General features: G+C 42.9%; 1 protein-coding gene across 4 annotated transcripts in view; it reads left to right on the top strand.

Moving 5' to 3' along the window:
• Positions 1 to 18,401, top strand: part of GREB1L (GREB1 like retinoic acid receptor coactivator) — a 221,831-nt gene extending 203,430 nt beyond the window's left edge. For all 4 annotated transcript variants that reach the window (XM_073331425.1, XM_073331423.1, XM_073331426.1 and 1 more), the window contains 4 exons: positions 1,086 to 1,227; positions 2,482 to 2,682; positions 12,592 to 12,730; positions 15,344 to 18,401. In XM_073331425.1, the coding sequence (XP_073187526.1) occupies positions 1,086 to 1,227; positions 2,482 to 2,682; positions 12,592 to 12,730; positions 15,344 to 15,507 (646 nt within the window). In that variant the 3' untranslated portion in view covers positions 15,508 to 18,401. The remainder of the gene's footprint in view (positions 1 to 1,085; positions 1,228 to 2,481; positions 2,683 to 12,591; positions 12,731 to 15,343) is intronic.
• Positions 18,402 to 18,724: the final 323 nt, after the last annotated feature.

The following is an 18,724-nucleotide window of genomic DNA, read 5'->3' as shown; positions in this document are numbered from 1 at the left end:
TTCTCTGTGTGTGGTTTTTTTTTTAAAACTCCTGTAGCTTCAATCTGGCCTTTTCTCTCCTTCGTCACCCACCCACCCACTGTCTGTCTTTCCATCTTAACCCTGGTGCTCACTATCCTGACTCCATTTTTCCAGTCTCCACTCAGATGAGTCCTTACGTGGTATAAAAACAGCACCTGGTGGGGAGGTGGAAGCCCTGCATCTAGATTCCATGCACTGACTGTTTTTCTTTCCCTGCGCGCAATGCTAAGTCCTATTGAATTGCACCAGCACTATGCAAGGGCACATCACAATGGAGAATAGGAAGAATGTTCACAAACGTTCACAACCTTGGTCAGCTGCTCCTCTTGTACCATAACAGAGAACACTCCTTTCTCTCCTCCACCCCAGGGATAAATTAATTCATTATAAATCATTCCAGTTTTGGGGTACAGTTTTTCTTTAACAAGTGCTAGAATGGAACATCAAACCTGTATGAAAACAAACCTCACTGGCCAATCAGGATTTCCCAGTGATCTGAGAGCTACACTAGCCATGCTTCATAATACTGGAAAATCTTGGTTGCTAACTGATTGGCAAAGAAATAACCAATCTTAACAGGAAGAGTCCCTTTCCTGATTTTTGTCCAAGTAACCCTGTGCCTAAGATTTATTTGGCTTTTAAAATATACAGTATGTTCCCTTGCTGTTACAGCAAGCAGCACACAGCTATGAAATACAGGGGCCTGTCGTGTTATACACAAACTGTCGTGCTGTAATTTGTTAGGTATGTTTCATTGCAGGACATTTTTTCACTCAGCACTCCATGAAGAGATTGGAATTAGAAAGTTAAATCACCCCTACAAGTATAATGCTAGAGGAAATGTCGCATGCTGAAATTATACAATGGAATTATGTGATCCAGTGAAAGACTGTGAAGTTTCCTAATGCCATAGTGACCAACACTTCCCTTATTCCTAACCTCACAGTCAAGTGAGCTGTAGCTCACGAAAGCTTATGCTCAAATAAATTGGTTAGTCTCTAAGGTGCCACAAGTACTCCTTTTCTTTTTACAATCATTTTAGTGAATCTGTGTTTAATATCTAGGTACTTCTGTGAAGATGTAGATTTTAACCTGAGAACAAATAGCAGTGGCCTTCTCATCTGCCGCTTTAACAACTTCAGTCTCATGAAGAAACACATCCAGGTGGGAGGGCAAAAGGACTTTGCCATTAAACCAAAAATCATGGTGAGTTTTGCATGTTTGAAAACGAGCTATGTGCAGGAGACAAAACTGGTACTTTGCCATTGTTTCCATGAAGGTCAAGATTTGGATGTTTACTTAGTGTGTCAGAGAAAGTCTGTTCTGTGTTTGAACAGCGTCTAGTGCTATGGCTGGACCTGCTATGTACTATCTCAATGCAAGTAGTAATAAATATTAATAATTTCTCTATCACTAGCAGTAATCCTGGGAGTCTGTCACAACTCCTCCATTATAATGGAGACACCAAGAACAAACTGGAATTTGAAAGCTGATTAAATAATTACTAGTTAATTCATGGATTTCTTTGGCTGAGTAAGGCTTGAATTAGGAACTCTCAAATCTAAATTCTAATCCGAAGTGGATAAATTTTTCTAAACTCAAGATTAAAGGTTTTCTAAATTCATGTGGGATAGATAAATATATGTAGTCATTTCCAGTCTCTAGTGGTTTATGGTGATCTTCAGTCATTGCTGTTGTTGATAAGAAGAAACATATTACACAGGCTTTGAAATTTCAAAGTACTCTGGAAATCCACCTGCAGACTCTGGCTATTGCAGAATGTGCTGCTTGCTACTAAATGGTGTTTCATGCACAGTTCGTTTTACCTGTGCTCGATGAACTGTATCAGCTTTCAGATGAGGTATAATTCAAGGTGTTTGGTTTGAATCTTGAAATCCTATCTTGGTCTGGTTTCCTGACTCCTTTAAACTCTCTCTTGCTACTGTTCATACCTAGTCCTGTAGTTCAGATCAGATGGGACACTGACGCTAACTCCCCCCAGATTTGAATGCTTAGGGGGTAGTGGCTAATTATTCTCTGTGCATCCAACAGAGTTGGAACTAGTTGACTAATTGTACTGTGTGACATTCTGTATATAAAGTCTTTTGCCTAATGGGCCATAAGGGGAGAGTTGAATCTATGAGGTTGTGTGGGTGGTGTAGGGTGAATGAGGGGCATTGTAGTAAATAGTGTTGCTTTTGAATTTAAATTATTTGTATTTTTATTTTCTGTCCTTATGCATTGAGATATTCACAAACGTGCTTAACAATCAAAGAACAAAAAAATCACAGTTTCTGCTATTTCCATGTGGTACCACTGGGTTGCATGTTCTAGGGTTTTGCAGCTTATTTACCAAGTGGGAATTACAGTAACATAGCCACAAGAAGGCAAACTGTACATTCAGTGAAGATACAACCTACAGAGTGTTGACTGAAAGAGGTTCCATCATTTTCATTGTAGGTATCAGAGAGCGTGGCCCCAATAATACCTCTTCAGTATGTCTGTGCCCCAGACAGTGAACACACACTGCTGGCAGCCCCAGCTCAGTTCCTTCTGGAGAAATTCCTTCAGCATGCAACATACAAACTCTTTCCAAAGGCCATCCATAACTTCAAGAACCCTGTACTGGCCATTGACTGCTACCTGAACATTGGACCTGAGGTACAAAATAATTCTAGGGGGAAATGGGCTCTCTAGCAAATACAAATTGTTGTATTTCTTACTTCTAATTTTTTAAAACTTTCTTTTTGTATGATGACTCCTTACAATCATCGGGGTGGGTATTGAACCCAGGACTTTGATTTAAAACCATGACTCTCTATTACTCAAACTAAAGGGCTAATTCTATTAGCTTAGAAGGAGTAGCAGCAAACCTCTTATGTTGCCTGGAAAATTGGGAGTGTGGGGTCCGAAGATCCATACTGTGCTAATAGATTAAGAAATTTCAAGGCCAGAAGGGACCGTTGTGATAATCTAGAGTGACCTCCTGTATAAGAGAGGCCATAGAATTTCCCCAAAATAATTCCTAGAGCATTATTTATTTTATTTTATTTTTTAAAGTCCAGCCTTGATTTAAAAGTTTTCAGTGATGGAGAATCCACTGCAGCCTTTGGCAAATTGTTCCAGTGGTTAATTACTCTCACTATTAAAAATGTATGCCTCATTTACAGTCCGAATTTGTCTAGCTTCAGCTTCCAGCCATTGGAACATGTACCTTTCTCTGCTAGACTGAAGAGTCCATTTTTAAATATGTGTTTCCCATGTAGGTACTTAGAGACTGTAATCAAGATATCCCTTAACCTTCTCGTTGTTGAGCAAAATAGATGGAGTTCCTTGAGTCTACCACTATAAGGGAGGATTTCTAATCCATTAATCGTTCTTGTGGCTCTTCTCTGAACCCTCTCCAGTTTATCAACGTCTTTCTTGAATTGTGGGCACCAGAAGTAGACACAGTATTCCAGCAATGGTCACGACAATGCCAAATACAGAGGTGAAATAACCTCTCTACTTCTATTCGAGATTCCCCTGTTAATGCATCCAAGGATTGTATTAGCCTTTTTGACCAGAGCATCACGCTGGGAGCTCATGTACAGCTGATTATCCACTATGACCCCAAATCTTTTTCAGTCACTGCTTCCCAGGATAGAGTCCCTCTCCCCCCCGCCCCCCCATCATGTAGGTATGGCCTACATTCCCTGTTCCTAGATATATACATTTAGCCACATTAAAACACACATTGTTTGCTTGTGCCCAGCTGACCAAATAATCCAAATTGCTCTGTATCAACTCTCTTTATTATTTACCACTCCCCCAGTTTTTATGTCAACTGCAAACATTATCAGTGATGACTTTTTTTTCCAGGTCATTGATAAAAATGTAAATAGTTTAGGGCAGTGGTTCTCAAACTTTAACAACCCAAGGACCCCCATTTTGATTTAAAATTTTTTGCAGACCCCCAGTTCAACCCCAGGCCCCGTCCCCCCTTCCTGCCCCCACTCTATTCCTGCCCCTCCTCTTCCCTGCCTCTTTCCACTCCCTCCCCCGAGTGCATCCCATCCCCGCTTCTCCCCCTCCCTCCCAGTGCCTCCTGCATGTCGCTGAACAGCTGTTCTTCTTCGAGTGCTTGCTCATGTATATTCCAGTAGGTGTGTGCGCATGCCACGTGCATGATCGTCAGAAGGTTTTATCCTAGCAGTACCCATTGGGTCGGCTGTGGAGCCCTCTGAAGTGGCGCCCTCATGGCGATGTAGATAGTCCCCTGCTGACCCACCGCCTGCTCAATTCCTTGTTACCGCCAGTGATCGTCATTGGAACAACTTGTCTCTTGCTTTAGCAAGTGCTTTCCTAGTGTTTTTTTCCTGTACATAGTTGTTACTCACTCACTAACTACTATGAGAACGATTAAGTTTAAGTTGGGAGGTTCCCCCTCCCTCAGCTAAGATTTTCCCCACCTGGGGCATGCTGCAGCCTCAGGGGTTCAAGCCATGTGATAGGTCTGGTAAGCCTATGCCCAAAGGGGATCCACACGCTGCTTGTCTGAAGTGCCTGGGAGAGGGATATTTGCAGGACAGATGTAGTATTTGCAGAGGCTTCAAGCCCAGAACCAAAAGACAGAGAGACTATCATTTGAAATTCCTTTTAATGGAGTCCGCTCTCCTGCCTCAACTGGCACAAGAGGCAGCACCAGCCTCGGTGAGGGGCACCAAGGAAGGACTTGCATAAGGAGCATGGGCACTGGTCCCTGGTGCGGAAGGCAGGCTTATCAGTGCAACACCCATCACAATCCCTGGGGCTGCATAAAAAGAAAAAGGCAGAGAGGGGACCGTTCCTCCACCAAGAAAAGCACACAGGACACCAGTATGGTGCGTCCCATGCTGGGACACCAAATCAGTCCTGACACGGTCGACTCCGGCCTCGAGAGGAGGTCCATCGAGTCTGGTGTCGGTGGACTCCCCAGTCCGGAAGGTGTTGGAGGAGGACCTGGACCTTCCCTCCACACCAGATGCTTCCGAGGCAGCATGGAACTTGATGGCCATGATGGCACAGTCCTCCACTTTGCATTCCCAGGCACTGGTTCAGGTGCAGACACCACGTGGGGCACCGACGGCGGCACCACCTATGTGGCACAAGGGCAAGAGCACCATGATGCGGCGCCGTTCCCCATCGCCTCGGTACCGCTTCCCAGCATTCTCGGGGTCCACTCCTCCCTGGTCGGGCTTGGACTATTCCTCTGAGTCAGAGGTGGAGTCATTTGTGTCCTGACACAGCCAGTACCACTCAAGATCCCGGCACTGGTCTTCGCACCATAGAGCGGAGAATCCCTCAGTACCAATGGTATCCTGGCCACCCCAGTGGCAGGGCCAAGCACAATGGCCCTTTTGGACACCTTGGACCTATCACCAGGCTCAAGGGCATAGTTCCAGGGCGGCATCAGTAGTTTCCGTTGCCTGTGGTGCCCCTCTCCCCCCGCCCCGCAATGTTGGTCGCCCCCGACACTTCCAGGGCTCCTGAGGACCCACCTCGGGGTCCACACCCTGGGCATCCCGGATCGGGTGCATTGTCAGAGCCACTAACGCCTGCAGCTCCCAGTCGCAGCAGGGGTGGATGTCCCTGAGCATGTCACCAGGGAACCAGAGGAGCAGAAAGACCCTGTCCCACCTCGAGCCTCATCTTCTTCCTCAACAGACGAGGCAGTAGCTGGCACTACTACATCCCTCCCGGCAATGGACGTAAAAGCCCACCAGGGCCTTCTTAGGAGGGTGGCCCAGAACCTCAACATGTAAACTGTGGAGGTTGTGGAGGACTAAGACCCAATAGTCAACGGAGGGGCAGAAACAACAGAAAGCGTCCTCTACAGTCCTTCTCCGGCCAGGGCTCCTCCAAGCAGTCCCTCGGCTCAAAGCCAAACTTTTGAAAGTGCGCCCAAGGACGGAGCACCAGCCCAAGTCTCAGATCCTTTCCCTCCCTTTGTGAATCGTCTGTCCCACTTCTCCCATGCCTAGGCCCAGATTACTTCAGATCGCTGGGTCCTGAGCATGGTGGGGGTGGGATATTCTATCCAGTTCTGTGCTCTACCACGCACCTTCCCTGTCCCTATTCAGAGACCCCTCACGAGCAACTCTTTCTACAGGGGTGATATAGGAGGTTCCTCAGGACTTCAGGGGCAGGGGATTCTGTTCCCAATATTTCCTCATCCCTAAGGCCAAAGAGGGGCTCAGGCCTATCCTGGATCTGCGAAACCTCAACATATTTATAAGAAAATTGAAGTTTCATATGATCTCTCTGGCCACTATCATTCCTTCTCTGGATCTGGGGGACTGGTATGCTGCCCTTGACCTCAAGGATGTGTACTTCCATTATGAATTATTCCAGTGCACAGATGATTCCTGAGTGTTGTGGTCAGCAGCCAACACTATCAGTTCACTGTGCTCCCGTTCGGGCTTTCAATGGCCCCTTGTGTGTTCACAAAGTGCATAGCAGTTGTAGCAGCCTTCCTCAGCGAAGGCAGGGTACAGGTTTTTCCGTACCTGGATGACTGGCTCATCAGGGGCAATTCTTGAGTACAATTGCAAGAGCACGTGGCATTGGCACATGCCACTTTCAGGAGGCTAGGGCTCATTCTGAACAGGCCCAAGTCTACCCTAGCCCCAACCCAAAAAATAGAATTTATTGGGGCTCTCCTGGACTCCACTCGAGCGAGAGCTTCCCTGCCGAAGTCCCGGTTCCAAAGCATCAGAGAGCCTCTGCCAGTTTCCTTAAAATTACAGCCAGAAACTGCATGAAGCTCTGGGACATATGGTGGCCTGCACGTACATAGTACAACACACCAGATTGCTCCTTTGCCCCCTCCAGGCTTGGTTGGCGAGGGTATACAGACCCAGCCGGGACCCTCTGGACAGACTCGTTACCCTCCCACCCCGATTCTCAAGTCCCCTAAGCTGGTGGCTACAACCTTGGGTGGTCTGTGCTGGAGTACCCTTTGCTAAGCCTCAGCCCTCACTGTTGCTGGTCATGGACACATCAGAGATGGGCTGGGGAATACACTTGGGCAGTATCAGAACTCAAGGCCTGTGGTCACTAGAACTATCGTTGCATATCAACGTCAGGGAGCTGAGAGCCATTCGACTGGCTTGCCAGACGTTCCAGGCCCATCTTCAGGGCAAGTGTGTCTCAGTGATGATGGACAACACCACAGTGATGTTCTATATAAACAAACAGGGTGATGCTCGCTCCTCTCCCCTGTGCCTGGAAGCTCTCCAACTGTGGGACTTCTGTGTCGCACGCTCCATCCAGCTACAGGCCTCATATCTGCTGGGAGCAGAGAACTAACTAGCGGACCACCTCAGCCACTCGTTCAGTACTCACGAGTGGTCACTCAGAGCGGGCATTGCCCTTTCGATCTTCCAGAGGTGGGGCTATCCCTACGTGGACCTGTTCATGACACAGAGCAACAGAAAGTGTCAGCTGTTCAGCTCCTTTCAGAACCACAGCCAAGGCTCCAGAGCGGATGCTTTTCACCTACTGTGGACGGGTCACCTGCTATATGCGTTCCCGCCTTTCCCCCTCATACACAAGGTCCTCCTCAAGGTTCGGCAGGACAGGGCTTCAGTGATCCTCATAGCACCAGCGTCGCCCCAACAGCACTGGTTCACCACGCTGCTGAACCTATCAGTGGACAGGCCAGTAGCCCTTCCTATGCTCCCGGACCTCATCACACAGGACCACAGTCAACTACAGCACCCCAACCTGGAGTCCCTCCACCTCATGGTGTGGAAACTCCATGGCTCAACTAGCTTGAACTGCAGTGCTCGGGACCTGTTAGGGAAGTCCTACTGGGGAGCAGGAAACCCTCCACTCGCACAACATACCTGGCAAAGTGGAAGCATTTCTCCATTTCGTCCCTACAGAAACATATTTCAGCAAGCCCCTATTCCCGTTGTGCTAGACTACCTTCTCTACCTGAAACAACAGGGGTTGGCAGTATCATCTTTTAAGGTGCACCTGGCTGCCATCTTGGCCTTCCACCTAGCTGTGGTGGGTAGGTCGGTCTTTGGACATCCCATGGTTGGTCATTTTCTCAAGGGCTTGGATAGGCTTTATCCGCAGATGTGGCAGCCCGTTCCCCAGTGGGATCTCAACCTGGTTCTCTCCAGACTTATGCGGTCCCCCTTTGAGCCCATGGCAACCTGCCCCATATGCTACCTGTCCTAGAAGGTGTTTTTTTCCGGTGGCCATAACCTCAGCCAGATGAGTCTCTGAACTCAGAGCGCTGACTTCCGAGCCCCCCTACATGGGTCTTTATAAAGACAAGGTGCAGCTATGCCCTCACCCAGAGTTCCTACCCAAGGTAGTCTCCCACTTCCATGTAAAGTCTCCCACTTCCATTATTTCTAGTGGTATTCTTTCCTAAACCTCATGCCAGCAACAGATAGCAAGTACTCCATTCTCTGGATGTCAGGCATGCCCTAGCCTTCTCCATTGAACGCACACAGCCATTTCGTAAGTCACCACAACTCTTTATTGCAATCGCTGAAAGGATGAAAGGGCTTTCCATCTCATCTCCATGCATTTCGTTGTGGATCGCATCCTGAATCAGAACGTGCTATGACTTGGCTAAGATTCCAGCCCTGACACTGATGGCGCACTCCACAAGAGTGCAGGCTTCTTCCCCGCATTCCATACGCCAGTCCCTATTCAGGACATATGCAAGGCAACAACATGGTCTTCCATCCACACCTTCATGCTGCACTATGCCATCACTCAACAAGCGAGAGATGATGTGGCCTTCAGCAGGGCAGTACCTCAGTCAGCAACTTGGTGAACTCCGACCCTTCCTCCATAGAAACTGCTTGGGAGTCACCTCTTGGAATGGACATGAGCAAGCATTTGAAGACGAAAAAATGGTTACTATCTCATTACTGTTGTTCTTCGAGATGTGTTGCTCATATCCATTCCAAATCCCGCCCGCCTCCCCTATGTCGGAGTATTCCGACAAGAAGGAACTGAGCAGGTGGCGAGTCGGCAGGGGACCATATACACCGCCATGAAGGTGCCACTCCAGGGGGCTCCATAGCTGACCCGATGGGTACCGCGAGGGTAGAACCTTCCAACGACCGTGCACGTGGCACGCGCGCACACACACCTATTGGAATTGACATGAGTGACACATGTCGAAGAACAAGAGTTACAAGATGGTAAGTAACCATTTTTTCCCCTGCGTGCAGGAGGTGCTGGGAGAGAGGGGGAGGAGTTGATCAGTGGGGCCCACGGACTTCCTGGAGTACTCTCACAGACCCCCAGCAATCTGTGGACCCCGGTTTGAGAAACGCTGGTTTAGGGCCAAGAACCAATCCCTCCAGGACCCCACTAGAAACACACCCGGTCAATGATGATTCCCTGTTTACATGTACAATACATTTGAGACCTATCAGTTATCCAGTTTTTAATTCATTTAATGTGCGCCACTATAATTTTATATTATAATTTTTTTTCCAAAATGTCATGTAGTACCAAGTCAAATGACTTACAGAACTCTAAATATATTACATTAACACTATTACCTTTATCAACAAACCTGTGATCTCATAAAAAAAAATCAAGTTAATTTGACAGGATATATTTTCCATAAACCCATGTTGATTGGCATTAATTGGATTACTCTCCTTTAATTCTTTATTAATCAAGTCCCATATGAGCCACTCTGTTATCTTGCCTGGGAATGATGTCAGTCTGACAGTTCTATAATTATCTGAGTCATCCCATTTACCCTCTTTACATATTGGCACAACATTAACTTTCTTCTAGTCTTCTGGAATTTCCCTGATGTTCCAAGACTCATTGAAAACCATTATTAGCAGTCCAGCAAGCTCCTCAGACAGATTTTGTAAAACTTTTGGATGCAAGTTATCTTGATCTCATGATTTAACAATGTTTAACTTTAGTAGATACTGTTTAGCATCTTCCTGAGATACTAGTGAAATGGGAAGAGTGTTGTTATATGATATGACTACATCATCTCTTTTATCCCAAAGACAGAATAGAAGTATTTATTGAACACTTCTGCCTTTTCTGCATTATTATTGATGATTTTACCATTCCCATCTAGTAGTAGACTCATACCATTGTTAAGATTCTTTATGTTCCTGATATACTTTAAACAATCTTATTGTCCATAATTCTGCTGGCCATAGATTTCTGCTTATGTCTGTTTGCTTCCCCTATCAATTTTCTACAATTCCTAGATTCTGGTTTATATTCATTACTATCAACTTTCCCTTTCTTTCATATATATATATATATATTTATTTTTAACAGCGGCCTTCACTTCCCCGTAAGCTAGGTCTGTTTTTTAAACAGTACAGCTGTTTCTCCTCAATTGTGGGATTGTGGCTTTTTGGGCTTCTAGTAACTTGTTCTTAAACAAGTCCCAATTATCATTTCACATTTTTCTGAATAAATTCTTTCTCTCAGCTGATTTGGCTCATAATTGTGTTCAGCTTTGTGAAACTGGCCCTTTCAAAGTACCAAGTATATATAGATCACTGGTCTGGACTTTATTCTGTTTGCACAATATAAATGTGATTAAGTCATGATCACTTGTACCTAAGCTGCCATTAATTTTTAGTTCTGTGATCAGATCCTCTTCATCTGTCAAGACAAGGCCTAATATAGAATTTCCTCGTGTTGGATGCAACACTTTTTGAGTTATGAGATTCTCATCCATAATGTTTAGAAAGTCCAGCATATAATACTCAAATTGAAGTTCCCATGATCACACAGTTTTTTTCCATACACATTATAGATAGGTGTGTAATGGAGCAGACATCCTGTTCCCTAGTGTGATTTGGTGGTTTGAGGCAACTAATGTCCCGTCTTATGCTTTGCCTGTTAGGATATTGATCCATAAGCATTCAAGATCATGTTCTTCCGAGTTATCAGTGACTTGGAAACAGGTAATACCATTTTTGATAGTGCCACACTGTATTCCCATTTGCCCACTTGATACTCCCTAAATAGGTTAGAACCATTGATTTTAACATTCCAATCATAGGAATCATCCCACCAAGTTTAAATAATACCAACTAGATTGAATTTATGCTAATAAGTGAGCAATTCCAGCTCCTTTTGTTTATTACCCTGGCTCCTAGCATTGATGTAGCGCAGGGGTTCTCAAACTGGGGGTGGGGACCCCTCAGGGGGTCATGGGGGGTCGCAAGCTATCAGCCTCCACCCTAAACCCCACTTTGCCTCCAGCATCTATAATGGTGTTAAAATATTAAAAAGTGTTTTTAATTTATAGGTGGGGGGGTTGCACGCAGAGGCTTGCTATGTGAAAGGGGTCACCAGTACAAAAGTTTGAGAATCCCTGGTGTAGAGGCTATCGAAGTGTTTCTTCTCTTCGTGTCCTTTCGTTTCTTGATTGATTTTTGTTCTCAGTATCTGGATTTTGTGCTCACTGAGTGTTCATGTCATCCCTCTTCTCTCCCTCCCTCCCTCCCTCCCCCAGCTTTTGTTATTAGGTTAAGATAGTCATCCTTAATCTTTTTGTAATCTATCACATATAATAATGTAAGAATTTGTCTGTAGTGAAAGCCCTTATTCTTGGGTGCCTGTTTGCCATTTAGCTATCTATACAGACCCTGATATTCATCCATATACTTTTTAAGACATGCATCCCCCAAATCTTTACTACTTTTTGTCATGTGTTTCTGATTCACATTTGTTGCAACTTTGTTCTTGCTTAGCTAGTTTCTGATATTACACTGCTGCACTAGCCTGATTGCTCACTCCAACAAAGCACGGTGTAATTATCCTCCTCTTTAATGTACCCCTCTCTACACCACCTTTGCATTTTCCTTCTTAATAGGATATACTTCAAATGCCATGTCATTGGAACAAATGAAATGATATTACAATCACTGTATGATTATTACACAAGCACAGACCACAGAGGTTTAGATCAAGTCAACAAAGTAATGGAGAAGCATGGGGTTAAATTAGACTACAGTGGGCCCATTCAGGAGGGTGAATCTATTTGCTAGTGTTCAGATGAGTCTGATGCAATAGTTTTTAATCTCACCTTAGCTGCAGGCATCACTTTTCTTCTGGAAATCATCCCATCAGAAGATTTAGTATCAGAAGATCATCCCACCTAGGATTGAATGCCAGTGCTAGTCTATGCACCATTTTATTTGCATTGCAGATGAATCTTTTGAATTAAAATACAGAAAAATCCTATTACCGTATAAAGCTTTTTTAGTAAAGGGAAGGGATTAAAAGGAGAGAATGAGTAAGATTCACAGCAGAGATTTTCTGGCTAGGAACTTGAAAAGGTAACAAATGAGCTAAGGACTTTCTGTGACTGTAATTAGACTTCAGTCAGGAAGATTGCCTAATAGAACCCCCAAATGTGCAAACTGTATCCAAGTTTGTGGATATTTTTGTTTTTTTAAACTCACATCAAATAACTCTGGCCTCTTGTAGTTATTTTATGTTCAACCTCCATATTAGGTCCCTCTGGGGTGTTTTCTTAAAACAAAACATATTTTCTGTTTTGCTTTTTGGTTTCAGGTGGCAATCTGCTATGTCAGCTCCCGCCCACACTCCATCAATGTCAACTGTGAGGGGGTGTATTTCAGTGGACTCCTGTTGTATCTCTGTGACTCTTTCGTAGGTGCAGACCTTCTTAAGAAGTTCAAATTCCTGAAAGGTAATAATTTCTCCTGTTGCATTCAGTACAAAGTAATGGCTCACAAGCAAAATGAAATATAGAGGAAGAAATGAATCCCTACATTTCTCCATCTTCATAATCAGTGCTCGTGTTGCTCCAACAAGGAATGCGTTCTGTTTGCTCTTTCGATTTGTGTAGAGCTCCCACCATCTTAATAGCAAGGCTATAGTGAAGAAAAGCCTTGATAAATAGCATTAACAGTGGCATCAAATGGAAATAGGTATGGTATATGTGGAATTCAGTCAGTGCAGCATGCAGCACTAACATATGATTTGGAAATAGAGTTCAGAACATAGACATTGCCATAATGGATGGGACAAGCAGTTCATCCATTCCAAAACTGCCTTTGATGATAGTGAATATCCAGTGCTCTGAATAAGGTGCAAGAAATCCTGCAGTGAACAATAACAGAGTAACCTGCTCATTGAGGAAGTTTCTTCCTCCCTCTGTTAGTGGTTGTCTTATGCCCCAATACTGAGGGGTTTTACTACTAATTTTGTGTAAAAGAGGGGGGGAAAAAACCTGGTCTAATGCAATTGTGGATGATGATGATGTCCATAGAAAGTCTCACTTTTCTAACCTGTTGGCCTCAGTGATATCTTGCAGCAATGAGTTCTGAGGGCTAAATGTGCATTATGTAGAAAAGTATTTCCTTTCATCAGTTATTAATGTATTGCCTTTCAGTTTCATTGAATGTGCACTTGTTCTTGGGTTATGAGAGAGAGTGACAAGGAGGGTTTGACTCCTCCCCCCCCCAATAAAATTCATTATTTTAAGTACCTCATTTTATTCATTTCTAAACAGTCCCACTCTTTTCAGTCTCTCCTCATTTGGATGTCTTTCCATGCCTTTAAACATTTTCATTGCCTACTCTCTGCATACCTTCTATTTCTGCTATATTCCTGTGAGACCAGAACTGAACCACAGGATTACAGGTGAGGTGTACCATCAATTCATATGGTATATTTTCAGTGGCTGGATTGTGCCTCCTAGATTTGAGCACAAAAAGGATACTTAGCATGCAGCTTTACCCCTCAAAGTATTATTTCCTGTCCCGTTCTTTTATATCCTGATTTTTTTTATTTTTTTTTTGTATTTTTAAGCAGTGATCTTTATTGACCTGTCCACAATGACATGCAGGTCTCTCTTCCTGAGTGATCACAGTTTAACTCAGAACCCAGTAATGTGTATAAGTAGGTTAAATTTGCTTTTGTCAGCATTGAATTTCCTCTCTCATCATGCTGCCACTGCACCTAGCTTTGTTTAGTCTCCTCTGAAGTTCCTAACAGGTTTCTCTATTGTTGATTCACCTCAGTAATTTTGCATCGTCTGCACATTTTGTGACTTTTCTTTAAGAATGGCAGTCATGTGGTGTGTGTTTGTTTTTGCTAAGGCTGGATAGCATCTACCATGTCATGGGCATGACAAGAAACAATATCAAACAGCACCAATCTTGGGGCATCCCCTTGTTAGCCTCTTGCTATTTCAAAAATAAAACATTTGTTCCTAATCTATTGTCTTTCTCTTAGTCATTACTTAATCCGTGACAGTACTTTGCCTCTCAGCACATGACTATTTAGTTTCCTTAACAGCCTTTTGTGTGGGACTTTAGGAAAGGCTTTTTGAAAGTCCAGGTTAATCATCATAACCCATATTTACATCAGCAAATTGTCCACTATTCTAAAATCATTGCCAGGTTGTATACAGGCCCAGCCACTTAGAAAAGGGCATACTTTAATTTTTTGAGTGGGGTGAGGGAGGAAGCAAATCCCAGGAGTTCTGACTATGGAGTGGATGAATGGGTGACCCACACTTGCATGAGTGGAAACCTTTGCTGAGTCATGGACTCACGTTTGTAAGGGGCCTAGCACAGGGTATATAGTTACATTGCAAAAGAAAAAAAAGTTCTTAACTTGAGTTAAAATAGCAGTGAAGACACCCCAACACAGCAACTCAAGTTCAACCCCAGGTTCCCTTGTAGGCTTTAACTGCTAACAGGTTAAATGCCAAATTGCCATGTCTTCACTGCTATTTTAACCCAAGTTAGATAACCTAGTTACCATTTTCTGCAGTGTAGATATATGCACAGTGGGGCTCTGAGCCCTGTCTAGTGCCCTAGGAGCATCTGCAATATAAATAAATAAATAATGCCCCCTTAGTCCTGCCATGAATCCTCATTCATTTGAAGTGGCTTTGTCAGACATCTTGTGCATGATTTCAGGCTTGGACTGTAGAGAGAGAGAGACTTCTTTCCCCCCTCCTCCCAAATCCCTATTTCACTTGAGACTGCTGAATGTCAAACACATTTTGCAATAGTTTCTTCCCACTGTTCACACACACCTGTATTCTTTTCAGTCATTTTTGTAGAGATGTTTGTCCACTCTCTCAGGGCTTACTTTCCATATCTGAGACTGATCATACTGGGTACTCTGTTCATGTCAGACACCTTAACGGACACTTGGGAGCTTATGACGGTTTTGTGTGGGGAAGGCCTCTAAGTAGTAGTTTTTATTGTTTTTGTCTTTTTGGAAATGAGGCAAAAAATTGAAGTCTTACATGTTATCTAAAGCTGTATCTTGTTTTTAATTTAAGGTGCCACCTTGTGTGTCATCTGCCAAGACAGAAGCTCTTTACGTCAAACAATAGTCCGTTTAGAGCTGGAAGACGAGTGGCAGTTTCGTCTCCGAGATGAGTTTCAGACTGCCAACTGCATTGACGACAAACCACTCTATTTTCTCACTGGACGCCACATATAAACTTAATAGGAGATCAAATAACAAAGGAAAAGAAGAGAACTTGAGAGGTTTTTTTGTTTGGTTGGCTTTTGGGGGAAGGGGGGGGAATGAAGAGAAGAAACAACCAAAGTACAATCACTGTGGAGCAAAGTGCAACCAATATTTATCTAGTCTACTCTAAAGGATTCCCCAAAATTCTGAAGTAGGCTTTGTTTTTAGGCATATGTTTATCACTTCAGTTATGATTACAGGAGCTTGGATTCAAGTGAATTCCACGTTAGTCACAGTAAATGAAACTAACACCACAGCCTACCACCTGTCTCCTGTGATGTGGGAGGAGGACATATTTTGGTTGATGAAGAGTTCTCTTGGGTTTTTTTGTACTATGCTAAGCTAGGGGACGAAACTAACTTCAGCATCCACTAGCCTGAATGCATAACACCAGACTCACACCATTGAAGATAATATGCTGAGGAAACTCCTCCGTTTCTCTTCAGATCTGTACTTTGGTACAGTAATACTCAGGGGTTTGAAATTACAAAGTAACTTAGATATTTGTATTAAAAGTAGTCTTGTTCTCTCTCTGTGCAGTGTTACTTTAAAACTTGTAATTGTATATGTATTGAAACTGTGTCTTTGGCAAAATTTCCACAGGAGTTAGAAGTTTACTACTTAAACCTGAACAAATCAGTAAATGCTTGGCAGGCATGGAGCACGCAGGTTCTCCTAGTAACATTCTTTCACTCTCTTTAACAAAAATTCTGCTCCGCAATTAAAGAGTAACTGGCTGGCCAGCATAAAGAAGAGAAAAAGATTTCTTATGCACACTGTCCCTTCAGTTAGAGCAGTTAACCACCAGCAAAATGACTTCAGATTGTTATAGCCGTCAAAGGTTTTAAAAATTGTGAAACATCACCTTTTAGCGGGTACAATTTACTTGTACATCAAAAACTTTAAGTGTAGGTTTGATTGAATGCAGTTTGCTCCAAGTATCCTTCCTCATTCACCTGCAATAGTGCGTAGAGTCCTGAGGTGAGATTTTTGTTGTTGCTGCTGCTTTTGAAAACTTAGGTACCCTGCCCAGAAGTGAATCATAAAGTAGAAAGACAACGTTCAAGAATGTGGCAGCCGCTATGAACTGAATTTGATATATCTAAAGTGAGCTAAAATGGGGTGAGGCACAATGGTTTGGGGCTTTTCCGTAGCCCACTGAAAATCGCTTCACAAGTGAGCTTGAATCAATCCCAAGAGAATCTGCCCATAATCAAAAAGGTCTGTTTAAATACAGTACCTAGAACAGGTTGGTCCTTTCATTTTGAATATTAAACTTTTGTAAATACGGGCTGTAGTGATTATGCGTTGTTCTGGTTTAAAACACATTACTGTGTTCTCTTAAAATAATTGCTGTTCTGTTATAGAATTAACCTGGTGCACAAGCACTTGGTTTCAGGGTTAGAGGTGTTCACCAGTCTTACTAGTGCAGTTAACATTTTTAGAAGTATTCACGGTTTTATATTGGTTACTCAATTGAGATTTCCGTATTTTATAAAAGAGACCCTTCCCCCACACATTCTCCTCTCTCCACCTCCTTCGTTGGAAAAAAAAAAATGCAACCTCCTTTGCAAGCTGGTAAAAATCAATAATATTCCCTGCATTGTGTTTTTATGAAGTTCTTAACACATCCTTTATATGTGACCTGCAAGTCACCTGAGAAGGGCCTGCCAAAACTGCATTTTGAACAAAGTGTTAATCAAGCAGCTTTTTTACCTTGTGAAAAGACGAATGTTTACAGATAATGAAAAACATAATATATTAGACTGAAGCTAAAAAGGAAAATAATGGTTTGCAGATCTGTTGATTTTAATGTAGCTCAACTGTGAGGATGTCAATGTAACATATTTCAAATGAACAACCCTTTTCTTTTTCTCTAGATTTAAATTGTTTAATTGTCCTTCATACAGCCTTATGTTTTAAAATATATCTTCATTTTAATTTAGCAGGTGTGGGGCTACGCAGGTATACTCTGAAGCTTTTTGTTACACCTGAATGCATTTCAATACTTCTGGTTTGATGGGCTCAAGGCTGCTGGAATAACTTTTGAATTTTAGTTTGGGGTCAAAATTTTAGAAACGTTACCGGTATTCTGTAAGTCAGAGGATTTAAAATGTTCGCAAGTGGGTTCCTTTATGTTTGTGTACTTGATGTTTGCACTAAGTTCTTAAAATTCCAGGTGCTAAGACTATTTTGATGATTATTTAGCCCTGTGGTAAAGTGGTGCGAAATTGTCCTGATGGTTGAGAACTAAATCAGAAAGCTAGTGTATCTGCCTTCCATTATCAAACAAGCAATTGGTTTCTATAACACTTTATTCTCCAGGGGAGAGGGAAGGTTTTTGGCAACACTTTCTTTTGAAGACTCTATCACTATAAATCTTTTCAAGCAGACTGACCCTGGATTCTTTTAAGTAAACTATAGCTCATAGTCCTTGAAGAGATGAGAAGGAGACCATACTTTGACATCAAGAGTACAACTGTTCTGTTTTGGTTTTAAGCCTCATCATCAAGGCCATTCTTATGAATGTATTAAATAGGCCAGCATAATATTTTACCTGTTGAAATGTGAAATCTGGACATGATTGACAGTTCACAGGTTAATACTGAATGTAAACTAAGATTTGAATGAAAATCATATTCAGATGCATCTTGCTGTAATTTATGCAATTGCTTTTTGTGACTTTTGGAAGGGGGTTAAAATGTTGCTTTCTTAGTGTAAAATTTTCTTAACCAAAACATGGTGAATTTAGCTTCACTAGTCCGTCTACCTCACATTTTATTGTTTATTAACTGAACTTGTCTGCAGTTGTGGTTACAATATGTTTATGATGTGCTTTCATTAAATTTGATGAACATATTAAATTGCCATTCAAGAGACTGCATTTTCTTTAGATTTGTTGCGTAACAGGATGGGTATTTAAATTTTGACTACAAGATGTCCCTGTTAGACTACCTTTTTAATATAATCTTAAATTCACGGCTATTGAGCTGTTGTGCCGTCAATAACTTACAGTATCTGAGCAGAGCACTCTCTTCCAAAAATGCCATAATCTTTCAGGCTTGGTAGTGATTGTGTTGCATAGTGCTAAAACTGGTAGGATATGGGGACGTTGATTCAGTTAAGCCATTTGTTGTAGTTCCTGTACTCTAAAATTACCTTCTTTGAAAATCTAAACAGCGTTAAC

This window comes from Lepidochelys kempii, chromosome 2 (assembly GCF_965140265.1).
Source record: "Lepidochelys kempii isolate rLepKem1 chromosome 2, rLepKem1.hap2, whole genome shotgun sequence".
Taxonomy (NCBI): Eukaryota; Metazoa; Chordata; order Testudines; family Cheloniidae; genus Lepidochelys; species Lepidochelys kempii.
The sequence above is the reverse complement of the archived record's forward strand: the minus strand, read 5'-3'. Positions and strand labels throughout refer to the sequence as shown.